Source organism: Leguminivora glycinivorella, chromosome 9 (assembly GCF_023078275.1).
Source record: "Leguminivora glycinivorella isolate SPB_JAAS2020 chromosome 9, LegGlyc_1.1, whole genome shotgun sequence".
Taxonomy (NCBI): Eukaryota; Metazoa; Arthropoda; class Insecta; order Lepidoptera; family Tortricidae; genus Leguminivora; species Leguminivora glycinivorella.
The window spans coordinates 2,788,585-2,804,525 of NC_062979.1; the positions used below are offsets into that span (position 1 = coordinate 2,788,585).

The window sequence follows — 15,941 nt, forward strand, 5'->3', positions numbered from 1 at the left end:
TGTTTACCATAAAAAGACACCGAGCTAAACGTATAATTAATTGCCTAAAGAACACTCATCGTCCTCGCCAATGTCATCCCCTCAATAATGGCTTGTCACACAATATCATAATGTTTTCAGAAACTTTTAGTAATCTCATAGTCACCACTGAGAACAAATTTGGGACCATAAAACAGTAGCCCTACTTGCTCAAGTCTAGCTGTGTAGCGTATTAAGTAGATATTTAGATACTTACATTACTTACCCAAACCTTTAGTAGTTTCCACAAAAAACCTTTCTATGTAATGTGTCGGCCATATTCAATTTAGTATCATCAATAATCTCAGAGCAGACGAAATGAAGCCCGCACTTTACATCAAGCCGTGCGTTGTCGATTGTAATTGCGTGTAGACATGCTCAAAACCAAAATGTCATAACTGACTATATCACCCATTACAAATATCACGTTTTACCAATACAACGTGTCTCGGGTTACACTCGTCTGGCGTCGATGGGACGTGATCTGAAATGCATACGCATGAATTACTGATGAAATTGAGACTCGCACACCAAAGAGAATTTTGCAACAGGTCAAATACAGCCTTAGTTGATCCCAATTTCCCAATCAACTGGGATTCTGCTCAACACATAGCCACACCAGCACGGGTAGCATGGTCGCGCGATAGACGATAAAATATCAGGCCGTCCCTATCGCACTATTAGTAAGTGCGATAGGGACGGCCAGATGTTTTATCATTTATCGCGCGACCATAATTGCCTGCCTGGTTTATTTTACAAACTTTCCTGTCCTGCTTTAGGTATGTATCCCCAATAACTTAAATGATTCGAGGAAAGCATAGGGTTGCAAAAGGAAAAAAAACAATTTTTTTTTTTCATAATTATGAAAAATATGTTTCCCTCACTTCTTTCTGTAAGCTTAATATTTTAATATTGTTATATTTCATGTTAATACTATTTTTTTTGCTTTCTATTTCTTCTCAATGTCTAATATTACTAATCCAGTAGTAGAGTTTCGTTGTCATCTAACTCTAACTAACCCCACAAAATTACTGTGTAAATTGTATATTGTATGTCATAATACTTCGAACAAAATTTATTTAATTGATTTAAAAATCGACATGACACTGGCAAATCATTAGGAAGCCAATAAAAAAAAATGTTTCTGATATAAGTTGGTTGCGCTGAGTTGCTGGTGTTTGAAATATCATTTTTAAATGCTTGAACCAGATGTCTGCAGCACCGTTACCATGGGCTGCCCAAGTGATATTTTTACTCCAAAGTTGAGTTTACGTTTGTTTACAATATATTGTGCCTAACTTCACGCCAAAGAAGCTGCTTCTATCCCTTTCTAAATCAATAAACGGAGAAAGAACTATAGGCGAATGCTACGCCTCTGGTGTTTAATGGAACTAAAATCATAAGTAAATGTAATTTACCTATCGAAATCTGTCAATATAGGGTCTACTGCAAATTTCGAAACATACGCACTGAGGGATTCTTCCTCTTTCACTTTACACTGATAAGAGTAACTGAGACGCATGTCCACATTTCGATAACTTCGGTATTCGGTAGTAGGCCTCAAACCATAGGCCAAGTCATTCTGACGTGACATTTCTGTCAAGTTATACAAAAATCACACGGAATTTTCACGATTATATTTGCAGTTTTAAATAAAATTATGACTAACATATTGCATTAATTTATAATATTACGTGAAATTCAAGATTAGCTAAAATTGAATAAAAAGATAAACCAGTGAACAAATCAAATAAGGTAATGAGTTATTTTTGGCCATCATATTGTACTATTTACAATTGAGATGATTATAATGCTCAAAGCAGTTTTTGGTTTCAGAAAGATGACGGAAGCTATGATTGAAATCAATATTTCCGAACAAACCCGTATGGTATTCAGTCAACATGGAAGATGGACGAATGCACTTTGTTTATTTGTGATGTTCAGTGGTTTCGGTCAAACTTTATAGAATTAGCTTTTGCCCGCGGTTTCGCTCGCGTACTAAAAGAATTCTTATTCAAACATATACAAATAATAAAATTTTCTTTTGGATCCGTACTATGCAGACGTTTTTACTCATATTACTATTGTTTTTAAAAAGAAATGCCAGTGGTTGTACAAATGTTACACAGCGACCACAGCGTAGGTAGTAGGTACGAGTAGGTATGTATTCTATATACACTGAGGAAACTACATATTGTATACAACAGAACTCACATAGCTCCGTATCTCGGCACTATTGTCGGTGGGTAAAAAGTACTTTCTCGCATTATCGCTCCCGGTACCGAAAGTACCGGGAATTCCCGGGATTTTCAGCCAAGCAAAGAACCGGGGAATGAACTTGAAGGCTGTTATAAACCCTATAATTTATGAATTTATTATGCACACTATTGGCGCTTTGTAAATATCTCAATATGTATGATTTACAAAGTAATTGTTATTCCTGTAATTGTTTCTTCTGCTGTATGTTGTATTAAATATTGTATGTTTGCGCTGATGGCCAAGTTGCCAATGCATTTCGTTATAAGTGCGAGAAGTATGTCATTACATTTAAGCTGTTCTTTAATTTCACGAGTCCCAGAGAGACATTTTGCCACGAGCGGCACGCGAGTTAGCTGTAAAGTTAGGAACGTAAATCTCGGGACGAGTGAAGAATGACATTCTCGCACGTGTGACGAACGACATTTTTTTGGTACGTTTTCCACTCCAGTAATACAGTTGCGAAAAAACACTACTACTTACTTACGAAATAAAACAATCCGAACTATCAATTTTCCCATGGACATTGACGGATTATTTGACAATTCAAAGGCGTATTTTTGAAGCTTTTAAACTTGCGTGCATATTTTCGAGTTTGCTATTCATCTAACATAATTTATTTCATTGGGTGCCATAAAAACATAAACATTTACGATTTGGGACGATTGTTTAATGTACAACTACATTTTAATTTAATCGATCCATTTATGCCCCGACGTATTGCAAATAACGTAAAATAATTACGACAAATCGCGTAACATATTGAGGTTTTTTGAACGTGCATTAAGTTAAAACATGGTAGACGCCTCTACTTTGACAGTAGAAGACGCGTTTCGTTCCAATCATGTTCTGTTTACACGACTCATTATGACCGATTTTTCAAAGTATAAACCATTTTTAGGGTTAACTAGGAACCCTAGGTTAGTCAACTAGGAACCCTTATAGTTTCGCCATGTCTGTCTGTCCGTCCGTCCGTCCGTCCGTCCGTCCGTCCGTCCGCGGATAATCTCAGTAACCGTTAGCACTAGAAAGCTGAAATTTGGTACCAATATGTATATCAATCACGCCAACAAAGTGCAAAAATAAAAAATGGAAAAAAATGTTTTATTAGGGTACCCCCCTACATGTAAAGTGGGGGCTGATTTTTTTTTTCATTCCAACCCCAACGTGTGATATATTGTTGGATAGGTATTTAAAAATGAATAAGGGTTTACTAAAATAGTTTTTTGATAATATTAATATTTTCGGAAATAATCGCTCCTAAAGGAAAAAAAGTGCGTCCCCCCCCCTCTTACTTTTGAACCATATGTTTAAAAATTATGAAAAAAATCACAAAAGTAGAACTTTATAAAGACTTTCTAGGAAAATTGTTTTGAACTTGATAGGTTCAGTAGTTTTTGAGAAAAATTCGAAAAACTACGGAACCCTACACTGAGCGTGGCCCGACACGCTCTTGGCCGGTTTTTTAAATTATGTTTAGTATGACTAAAAGTAAACAATTACATATGAAATATTAACGTTTTAAATATTAATCACTTAATAGTATGTTTATAGTTTTATTCTGTCTTAGTAAACTAGACTAATATGAAAACAGCTCGGTAAGTAGTCGTAAAATGGAACGTATATACTTTTTACGCACTAGTTCGTAAAATACAACTTCTCGCACGCTAAACAGCCAAAAAACGGGCACTTTTTGAGCATCTGTATTAAAAAGTAATTTATGCACAACGAGTAATGTAATAAGCAAATTGCTTATTAAATCTCATCAAATTCAAATCTAAATTGAGAACATTACCTATCTATGCTGAAGCCAAATAATATGGGAAAACACGTTGCTGCATTCAAGCATAGGCCAATGTTTTCTTCCAAGTAAAGCAAACAGAACCATTCTGCGCCCCGAGATGAATATTTTTCGACGTGCATCCGTACAATAGCTCGGCACAATGTGTCAGGATTCCGCCATTCACTAAAAACTTCCATTGTTTTGCCTACCCGCGCTAAAGACTCCTAGAATATGCATGGCCGGGGCTTAAACTCTGAAATGTGGAAATTTAATAATCCGTTATGTTAATGGATGGAAGGACCCGAAATGCAAAACTGGTGTTTGAATTTTAAAATAGGCTTAGCTGGACGCTGTTACAGTTAAAACATGTGTAAATAGACAATAAGTTTACATTAAAGCAATATTTTCAAATCCATACCTATGTACTTTCAAGATGGATGTCTTAAACGCAATTGAGTACGAGATGGTTTCTTGAAACAAATCAATTTATAAAATGCTTTCACACAATTACACCTGCTGGCTGCTACTGATAGAAATGATGTGTTTGAGAAAAGCCTGTCAAATTATCTTCCTTTTATTCATAATTCCCGTGAATTGATTTACTGGGAGACGAACGCAAAAACATATTCCAAGAATCGAGACCCACATAGTAACATTAAGACTAAAAATAACTCCCCAGGCTGTCCTCTGCATGCTTATTAATTTACGCAAAGTTCCAAGCCACTCGAGTCTTGATGAATCTATTCAGTCCACGTTTCGATGCAAACTATAGGTTCCTTTTGGAACGCTGTGTCATTATCTTTATAAGGATAGCGTTTGCAACAGACTTATTATTAGACCGAATCACATTCCTTCCAGAGCAAAACATATGGTGCGGCACGTGAAAATTATGTAGGCGACAGTGATATATACTAGTATGTCTGGTCATAGAATTTGATTAAATGACGACGTTTAAGGGTGACGAGGATTTGACGTTTCTTATGATGCGATCAACCGTTCATTACGTTAGAGCATTAAATGATTGCCATGATCATGTAATGGCCAATTTTAAAAATCTGGCCACATTTATAGAGAATAGAGAGTCCTCATTCCTTTTGTATAATTTTCTAGCAATAGTCGTTATATAATTAAGCTCATTTCTCAGAGTTAGGCTGGAATTTTAGTAAGCAAGGCTATTTTTATGACCTAACGCGATGTTTGCACGTTCCGTTTAATTAAACTCATATTTCGAGGAAGTCCATAGGTTACGGTGACCGCTTTACATCAGGCGGACCGTATACTTGTTTGCCACCGACGTAGTATAAAAAAAAAAAAAGTTAGAAACTTTGTCGGCGTAGGACAAAATTAAATTTAATGAATGCCATATGAAACTTTGACAATCTACTAGGGCGCTGTTTTTAATGTAACCGACTGAACATACGGGAAACTTTGTTAGTGGGGGACCAACATTGTTTGTTTCACAACCCGCGAACAATTTTACATTACAACATAGTTATTGTAAAAAATCGAAGAAAATTAAAAGTGATAAGAATTCATGATCACAAGGACCTTGAACTTAAAAACGACGCTATTTTTGGGATACGGCAATAATAATTGCTGAAATCTGATTGGATATTGCGTAACGGTACGGAAGGCGTGGTTTTAAAAATGGAGCAGACAATTAATTATATTTTTACAAGAGGAAAGCTCGTTTTATAACAGTACCAAACTCGGTAGTTTAAATCACCGAAAGTGCACCTGCAGTGATTGCACGAATTGTTCCTAATGCAGATGAACAACTATTGTATCCTTAAACAAACTGTGCTTACGCATTGCTATGAATTAGTTTACACTTCAAATCAGTTGTACTTACGTTAGAGTCAGAACGGGACTGATCACCACATTGGATTGCAGGCGTTATGCCCTCGCTGAGAAACGTAGTGACTAAGCGTTACCTAGAAGTTTTTTCTTTAAATTATGTACTTATTAATGGGCTCACTCTTGGCCACATACTAGCCAAAGGCAAAGACGTGGCCTACGAGGGAGTGAGTTCGCCCAGAAGATGTCTGTTCACTCTTGATTTGAAGGTTGCCTGGTAAGAATTTCCACTCCTTGGCAGAGAGAACAAAAGAAGAAGCAAATTCGCTCAATATTGTTTTTCTAATAGTTTTTCATATTTTCAAATGTAAGCATTGCCTTATGTTTCTTCCAGGTATACGTGGCCCTCTTCAAGCCGCTACGCGTGTCGAGGCGGCAGTTCCGACGGGTGCTCCGCTGTATGCGGAACGTGCGCCACCTCAAGTGCCACGAGCTATACGCGCACGAGAAGGTCACTAAAGTGGACAGTCTCTCCCTAGTACTGTCTGGCAAGTAAGTACAATCCCTTAATACACAGCCGATCTAGCCGTGTAATGACAATCGTTGACGCTACGCTAGATGCCGGATGAAACGCGATGTTATCGTAAAGTGTCTGTGCATTTGGTTACATACCCTGGTATACTTGACCCTCTTCTAGTTCTGATGGGTGTTCCGCTGTATGTGCAAGGTTTTTAATACAACGTCGGTGGCAAACAGGTATACGGCCCGCCTGATGGAAAGCGGTCACCGTAACCTATGGACGCCTGCAATTCAAGGGGATTGGATATTGCCTAGCATGCGCTTTACCGACAATGCCGACCCATTAGAAACTTGTACACTCCTTTTTTGAAGAACTTCATACTGTAGTTCATCGGGAATACCTCGACAGGGAGCTCATTCTACAGCCGAGCCGGAGCGTTGGTGGGAAGAAATTCCTCTGAAACCGCACGGTGCGCTACCATTTAGGTTGTTCATTAAGTTACGTGCGATAGAAGGTCACTGAAGTGGACACTAGTGGACAGTCTATCTCAAGTACTGTCTGGCAACTAAGTACGATCCCTCTATACACTGGTTCATGTAACCCTATTGTGTACAGAAGCCAGTGGGGCTGCTCTCCTCATCCGTCTCCTATCGTGTAGGAAGTACTTGTACTGATTTTCTGAAAGTTAGGCAAATATTTTAGCAATTTTTCATTCAGAAAGAAAAAATATACACATATTGATTGGGCATTTCTCAGAGCGTTTAAATTTTTTTGATTTCGGTGGCAACATTTTTACGTGAATCCTGTAAGAGTCACATGAAATTCGGTCAATTTAAATAGAAGTCGCGGATTTCTACCAGAAACAAAGAAAACTCATGCTACGCTTACGGGGTTCGGGTAATAATGCTGCCACCGAAATCAAAAAAGTTGAAACACTCTGAGAAATGCCCGATTGATTCATCCGGATTACCAAAAGTACCAAAACACGCATTGGTCTTAATAATTCAAACGGAAATTGGACCGAATGCTCTCGCTTCAGATTTTTCAGATTGTATGATAAATTTAGCCCATGCATATTTAAACAGAAGCTGAATTTTTTAAAATAAATACAAATTCAGACAAACAGGTTGTTAATAATCGACTCTGCAAACTGTGGTTCGTGAAAAAGTATCAAAAGTAGGTCAAATGCATAGAGTAGGAACGATGACAGTAGCCTATCTATAAACATTTTTGGGCACGACCGGAACTAAGAAAGTCTGTGGTCCACTCGCCAATCTAATTCCAGAGATTACGAATTAGAGTTGACAAGGCCTTTGAAATTAGTTCAGATATCTCACTAAATATATTCTTTCACACTTTTCAAAATTAGATAAAAATGTTTTTATTTATTTACTTTTCCATTCCTTTTGTAAGATTTTCGTGCAAAACCCAGGCGATTAGACAAAAATAGGTCTTTTTTTTAAGATGGACTACTCTTTTGTGGTCTACATTTGCAAAGGAGTACTTATAGCCCCATTGGAGATTGTAGTGGACTAACGCTAAAGGTCAACAACCTCCATTAGGGATCGTTAATCTTTTTTCAACATTCTACCTAATGAGACATAGTTACATGAAAATAAATAGCTACTAACAAAACAGACTTTCATAAACAAACAAAAAAAGTGATGGCCTAGCGGTAAGAGCGTGGACTTTCAACCCGGAGGTCGCGGGTTCGAACTCCGGCTTGTAAACGAGTTTTTCAGAACTTATGTGTGATATGTCATTTTGACATTTGCCTGACGCTTTTCGGTGAAAGAAAACATCGTGAAGAAACCGGACTAATCCCAATAATGCCTTCGGGTTGGAAGATCAGATGGCCGGCGCTTTCCTAAAACCAGTGTCTACGCCAAATCTTGGGATTAGTTGTCAAAGCGGACCCCAGAACCTCAGAATCCTATAAGCCGTGCCGGGATAACGCAAGGAGGATGATGATGGTATACAAACAACTGTTTTTACAACTTCACAGGTCTAAGGATTATCCTCTTGAGAAAATATATTGTATAAAACGCCCCAATAGACCCATAGCGTGACGAAAACTCGTAAAAATAAAAGACCGAAGTCCTGCTCTGTCGTCGTCAACGATATGTTGACAATCCTGCGTCTTGTACCTTTGTATTAGGGTCTATAGTGTGTACTTCATGTTGACGATGACTGTACACGAATCTTTATGGGTTTCCGAGATAAACAGACCATAATAATATCTGCAGGATTGCTTTACGAAAAGAAGAACAAATCAGGACAAAAAAGAGCACTTTTAGGCATATTTATGGATCGATTTAAGATTTACTAGACCATAGTTGCCGAATTACTGGACAAATAGCGCCCTTTCATTAAAAAGTATGTTAACAGTCTTTTAGGTAAGTAATACAAATCGTTGTGCGAGATATAGGTGTCTAACTGCTTAGGTACAGTCAGCAGCAGAAGTTCCGTAGCGGGCAAGGTGTTCAAAATGAGCTTGACACAATCTTATTTTTAAGACAATAAGAGCGTGTAAGGATCATTGTGAACACCTTGCCCGTTACGGAACTTCTGCTGCTGACCGTACTTATATTGTCGGGAGTCCTTAAAAACGTTTTGCCTTGATTTGATAGTTTAACTTTGTTAAACTAGCATTATGTCCTCAGCGTTTTAAGAGTTTTTAACTATCCGTACTCACTTTATTTTTTTGTTAAGAGAATAAGATTTTGTGATCATTTCGAACATCTGGTGCGCCTAGCTATTTTAGCACTCGACTAACTTTTGTCTGAAAGCACACATTTGCAACGGTCCAAAGACCAGAACTCCAGACGCTTTGTATACCCTATTACAGCAAGTTCTCTGATCTAATCTAGGCTCTGAGTGCACGACGTCATACTTCCGAAATTGTCTTACTTTGTGTTAAGTTACATTATGCTTTGTTCTAAGAGAAAGATAAAAAGGACAACAATTTTTAGGGCTCCGTACCTCAAAAAGGAAAAACGGAACCCTTATAGGATCACTCGTGCGTCTGTCTGTCCGTTTGTTACAGCCAATTTTTTCCAAAAATACTGAACCGGTTAACTTGAAATTTGGCACACATATGTTAACCTGTGACCCAAAAACGGTCATGTAGTTTAAATTAAGAAAATTTAATGATAGGGACCACTTTTGGGGGGTAAAAGTGAAAATTAAAAATCAAAGTTTTTTGTACTATATTGTAGTTAGATATCAAACGAAAGAGTTTTTTATAAGTATTTCAAAAATATTTTTTTAAATAATTTTATTCAAGTAATTTTCAAATAATTTAAGAAAATAGGCTAAAAATGACCATACCCCCCTCCCTCCTTCTCCGAAACTGCTAAGCGTAAAAGTTTCAACAAAATGCAGGAGGATAGCCTTCAATATATAGATTACAGGAAAACCTATTAGAAATCTACTGTTAAGCGTAAGGCGTAAGTAAGACTTAAACGAAAAAAAAACTCAAATTACGAATGTCACTCACTTCCGCTGCAAGGAGTTACCAAATCTCTTGAAATTGTGTAAGTGCGTTTGAATATTACATATAAATTAATTTCTGCTTCGTTTTTAGGGTTCCGTACCTCAAAAGGAAAAAACGGAACCCTTATTCCTATAAGGGATCACTTTGTTGTCCGTCTGTCCGTCCGTCCGTCCGTCTGTCAAGACCCTTTTTCTCAGGAACGCGTGGAGGTATGAAGCTGAAATTTATATCAATTACTCAGGTCTACTGTCCCTTGAAGCTGTGAAAAAATCAAACTTCTAAGCCAACGCAATCAAAAGATACAGCCGTTTATGCCGCAAATTTTCGACACTTGCAAGGGAATCAAAACCTACAGGGTGCTTCCCGTGAACTCAGAATCTTGAAATTTGGTACGAAGCAACGTCTTATAGCATAGATAAAGGAAAAATTACGAAAACCATAAATTTTTAGTTACATCACATAATATATTTTTTTTTAATAATTTTAACCTTACTACCCATTTCCTCATAAACGCGTAGAGGTATTAAATTGAAATTCATACCAAATACTCAGGTCTATAATACCTTTAAGCTGTAACAAAATCAAACTTCTATGTCAACGCAATCAAAAGAAACAGCAATTTAAGCTGCATATTTTGAAACTCGCAAGTACTCGCAAGAAATCAAAACCTAAAGGGTACTTCCAGTCGACCTAGAATCTTGAAATTTGGCATGAAGCAACGTTTTATAGCACACATAAAGAAAAAATTCCGAAAACCTTAGGTTTGTACGGAACCCTCGGTGCGCGAGTCCGACTCGCACTTGGCCGGTTTTTGAAATTGTCCAAAATATCGATTATTTGCTAAAATGACTTAAGTGCCTGTTGGTATACGGAACGTTCGTTGTTAAATGGTCCATTTCGAAAATGTAAGCCGTAAAGTTAAGTTAGGTATGATATTAAATAGCAAAAGCTTAACGCAACACACTCTCCGAGGTGGCCAATCTCAGATGTGGTCTCTCTCAAGCGTTTGCTCGATTGACAGTGGCGTTTACACACAACGTGTCTGATCAGCTCGTCAGCGTCGCAGAACACGAATGGACCCCCAAAGTGTGAACTCTGGTGTAGTCGCGTTTTACATGCATCGATTGAGTTTGACCCCCTCCGGGTATGGGATTCCATATCTATCGACCGCGTAAATACAGAGATCCCCAAGTCTCGAATTCAACACTACATGCCTCGGTTGGCCAAGCCAAGGAATGGTTTACGTGTTGAGGTTGTCGGTCGTCACAACCCGACATACTACACATCACCATTTTTATTTATATGAAACATTGTAAAAACTTTATAAGTGTGATGTAGACCCAGTTATGCTATTGGCTGTTTCGGATTACGTACTCCCACGTCATATCTACTACGAATTTTGTAATATATGGTTTAAAATAACGTATATAAAATATGATCTTCTTTGACACCCATAACAAAGAGTTCAGTATAAATTAAAGGCTAGCGTATGTCATATACTGCACTTTGCAAAGCAGAACTTTTCATAAAGATATAAGGTTCAAATTTTGATTATATTAAAATCATGACATACATTGAACAGTATGCGAAATTGCAATCACTCATTTAGTTGTAATTTGAGTCAGTTTACCTGGTTGCTCACTCGCTATGTTTATCTTATAAAATGATCACGATTTACATGAATTATAAATGGTTTTGATATAAAATAGATCTCAGTATACATATTTCAACTATATTGTGAGTGGTAAAACTCTAAAAATAATATCGTATTTATTCTCTATGTTTTAGTATGTTAAAAATAAAACAATTAATTTATCATGAAACCATTTTATTTAAGTAATGAGAAATATTACAAGCACGACGACTAACTAAAAAGTAAAGTACATTTTATAACATAAAATTTTCTAATAATTACTCACTTCACTCAACTTTTTTACAATTTTTTCTACCAGACCTTCAGTTGCATTTAATAACTCATCATAGTCATCTTGAACAACATATTGTACTGTAACCCCATTAGATTCGATATTTGATTGCTCCAAATCGGATATACTGATTTTAATCAGACGCTTTCCTTTTGTAACCTTTCTGATGACATGGGAATTTAAACCCATTTCTTTTATTTTCCTCTTTCCTTTCTTAGCGATTTTCTTCTGACTTTTTGCTGGTGTACCTGATAATGGAATTTCTAAAGATGGATTCAGGAGCAAATCCTGGTATTTCAGGTACGCATCCATGTCTTGAGAATAATTGAGCGGATCATTCGGTTTTTCACAAACTTGCGAATAAAATGGTGTGGTTTCAGTCATTTCAGCAGCGTGGTTAATAGGTTGCGAGCCCTGTAAAAAAATATCAAGTTAAATATATTTCAACACCAAATAAAAGTACTCAAAGATACCAGAATATAATAAAAGTAAAATACATACCATTCTGATTTTGAAACTGATAATGCACCCGGCTTGAAATCTCGAACTGTTGTAATTTTAATTTATTAAATGCTCTATTTATAACTTCGTAGTAACAAAATATAGTATAGCTATTAGCTATTATAGCTTGCACATTGAACGCGGTCTTAACGCGGCGACATTCGTTTGATTAGTGCCGGAACCTTTATGCGGATCTTGTTTCCGACAAAAGAAATATTACACTTTTGTTTTTCAATAATTAGCTGAGTTGAATATTATATTACAGTGATGATCAACCTTTGTATTATATTGGTTTCTTACTGTATTTTTGCAAATGTTGTAGTTTATGTTAGTTATAATTTGCTTTTAGGTTGTTAACTCATGTCTTTACGTCAGTTTCGTTTTATTAATAAAACCCCTGGCTTATTCATTTCCTGTACTATTTTCTAACAAGTGCAAGTGTTACAGTGCGAGTTTTACGTACACGGAGAAATTCACCTTGAAACAATGTTCGTAAGTTTGTAATATTTTATTTAGCTATAAACTATTCTGAATATGGTGTTGAGTGATGTTTGTTCTCGATTAAATTTACCGATAAGTATCCTTCTAAGTAGCAGTTTTATGCGAGTTAAGTGCGTATTGGTATTAACTTTAACTTAAAATTTATAACCCTCGCTGGAGAGAGGTACAAGTACAACTGTGAAATCTCGTTCGACTGAACATAACAGAATCTTATTTTTTATTTTCAGGTCTGACTTTGAGTACCATGTAATCCAGTCTAAGAAAGACCTCGACTCTGAGGATGAATCTGGATCATTAAAGTATGTATTTTAATTAAATTTAAGATTTTATTGACTTATTATTAATTTTTGTTATTATTAATGATCTAATGGATAATCACTATGTATTGTAGGACTCAGAAGAAAACAACCAAAAGGAAAAACGCTTCTCAGATCCCGAAACGTGACGCGGGCTGGTCGCTGGACAGAAACGTCGTCGAAGAATGTGCTAGTAAAAGGTAATTAATTAAAACTGTGTTTGAAAACTTGTCTACAAATGCGAACTTTTTATTTATTTCTCTTTATTTATGAGAACTGGAAGTAATATAAAGTTTTTAATATTACAGCAAGAAGATCAAACCAAAGAAAACTGTGAAAAAGCACGCATCGTCCGTGTTAATAACTGATACGTTGCAGGACAGTGACACTGACCTTGATGAAGAAGACAAAACTAAAAGGTAATTAATTCAATTCAGTTATTTTATATGTAATACATATATTTACTTAACTAATTGTAATTAGCCTTTGAATCTAAACATTTTAAACCATAGTATTTAAATTCTTAAATGTTAAGTACTTACCTAATTAACTAATTATATTTTGTTGTATTCGATAATATAAATAAGTTTTTAATATTCCAGTACGACAACCAAGTCGAAGAAAGAGACACCTGATTGTAAGCCAGGCTGGTTTTCAAACTGGGGTGACGAAGGACATGTTGAAGCCCAGCGTCGAGCATCCGCTGCCAACTCTCTGTCGTCCGTGCTGATACGTCGCGTCCCAGGCGGCTACGTGCGTCGCACAGCTTCGTTAACCGGTGATCTTTTTATTGATCTTAAACTGTATAACGTAGTCGATATTCAAAACGTTCCATCTGAAGCCCGTTGGGAGAAAGCGCTGGTTAATTTTAAATATCGTGTGGATTCCGTTTCGGATATAGTAGATGGAATAAATAAGATTCTAAAGCGTTGTAAGGACGACTTTACAGATGAAGGAACCTTTTTCCCAGATAAAAAAAGCCAATAATCTTTAATCTTTTTTACGTCTAATTTAGTCTATTCCTATGTCAATAGGCAAAATGCCTCATAATAGCTCCATATTTTGTTCAGTGTGTGACATAAGTATTCCAAGTAAAGCCTTTTCTGCTCACTTGCGCACTAACTTGCATAAAAATAATAACTCTGTTCAATTAACTCCTGATATTGAAAAAATAAGCAGCGCTTTCCGTAGTAGAATAGCATCATACAGAGTGCGTGGACCAGAGAGTAGCCTCCATGACTCACCGGTAAAGTTTCTGTGCGCTCTTCGTAGACATATTAAACATATTCTCGAAGCGAGAAGGCTTGCTTTTGGATCTATAAAGGTTAACTTTGAACTGTTTGCTGAATTTGGTTTGCCGAAAAATGAAGCATGTGAAATTAAATCATTCGCTACGCAAAATATCATTTTACATCAGAGTTACGAATTTAAAGAAATATTTTCAACCATTTTGAACACATTGAGCACGAAAATTGATGAATTTCAAGAACGGGACAGTGGCTGGAGCTTTCTACGAAACTTATATCTCGAGATAAACATAAACAAATATAATCCTCTTAGAGCGTCTAGATTTATAGAATTACCAAAGTTAATAAAACATCGAAGAGCTTGTGTAAATATTAAAAACAATGAAAGTAGCACTATCTTCGAATGATGATAAACGAGTAATATTAAAAGACAATATTCACACACTTGCGTGGGGACATGCTTCATTTTTCTAAATATAGTTATATAGTGATATTTTAAAGGAAACTTTGAACTAATTTGTAAACACCTACTTTACTTTTTAAGTTAGCTATGCCAGTATGTATATTATTATTAAATAAACTTAAAAAAAAAATAGTTTTTCTTTTTTAAACCCACCATATTTATGTACAATGTTTAAATCAACTCAGGATACTTATGTTATGATCGTATACCTGTATCACGAGTACAATATCGTATCATGAGTTGATTTAAACATTGTTTTCAGGAGTATAATTTATAGGTTAATAAAATGCGTTTTATTTAGCACATTCATTTATTCAAAGAGGAACGTGATTTTCTAAATACCATTTTTTCATACATATTACATTTTTTAATGCACAAGTTTTTTTATGGTACACACAATTAAAAATACAATCATTAATACAATATTTTTTATACAGTTCTTGTAAATTCGGTGCACCCTTTTCACTTAAATCTATAACAGTACAGTTTGAATATAATTCTTTAATCCATTTAATTTTTTCCATACCTTTAACGAATATTATCTTATCTTTAATATGATTATAAATAAGTCTTCTAAATTCTCTATAATCAACATAACCTTCGTGCCACAAAATACCTAAATGTTTTTCAATCCATTTTGTCTGCCTCTCTTCACTTTCCGTCAATTTAGAAAATCGAAAAGGGGGTTTTATTAAGAAAACTTGAGTGTATTCTAGCGTGCTGTATGCAAATTCTTTGATAATAAATTCGTTTTCTTTTGTTTTAAACCCTTGAAGGTCTACAAATATATGCTGCATTACGATACTTTTTTCGTAATATTACTTAAAGGCTTATATTCAAATACACTATCATTTAAAATCAGACAGTAAGCTGCAGTGTTCTTTGGTATATCAGATTCACAATCCAATTCAACTCTCACATCTACTGAACCGGTTTTTAAGGTTTCGTTTTGACGAGAACAGTTGATAACAAATAAAGGAGCTTTATCTTTAAAATCTTTAGGGCTAAGCAACGGCGCTTGTAGACGATTATAATAAGACTGTTGAAATTTCGCATACTGTTCGTATAATATAGCAAACTTTTCACCCGAAAAACTAACATCAAAACTTTCGTACGGAAAGTAAACTGAATTCAAGAA

The 15,941-nt window shown here is 35.9% G+C and overlaps 1 protein-coding gene and 1 long non-coding RNA gene across 3 annotated transcripts in view; one reads left to right on the forward strand and one right to left on the reverse strand.

The window, feature by feature from the left end:
- The window catches only part of LOC125229302 (blood vessel epicardial substance-like), an 89,608-nt gene that overhangs the window by 30,475 nt on the left and 43,192 nt on the right, over positions 1–15,941 (forward strand). For both annotated transcript variants that reach the window (XM_048134103.1, XM_048134104.1), the window contains exon 2: positions 6,249–6,406. In XM_048134103.1, the coding sequence (XP_047990060.1) occupies positions 6,249–6,406 (158 nt within the window). The remainder of the gene's footprint in view (positions 1–6,248; positions 6,407–15,941) is intronic.
- Positions 10,815–13,082, reverse strand: LOC125229303. Its single transcript, XR_007177387.1, has 2 exons — positions 12,297–13,082; positions 10,815–12,209 (listed from the first exon to the last, which is right to left on the reverse strand). It is a non-coding gene; the product is annotated as an uncharacterized LOC125229303 (long non-coding RNA).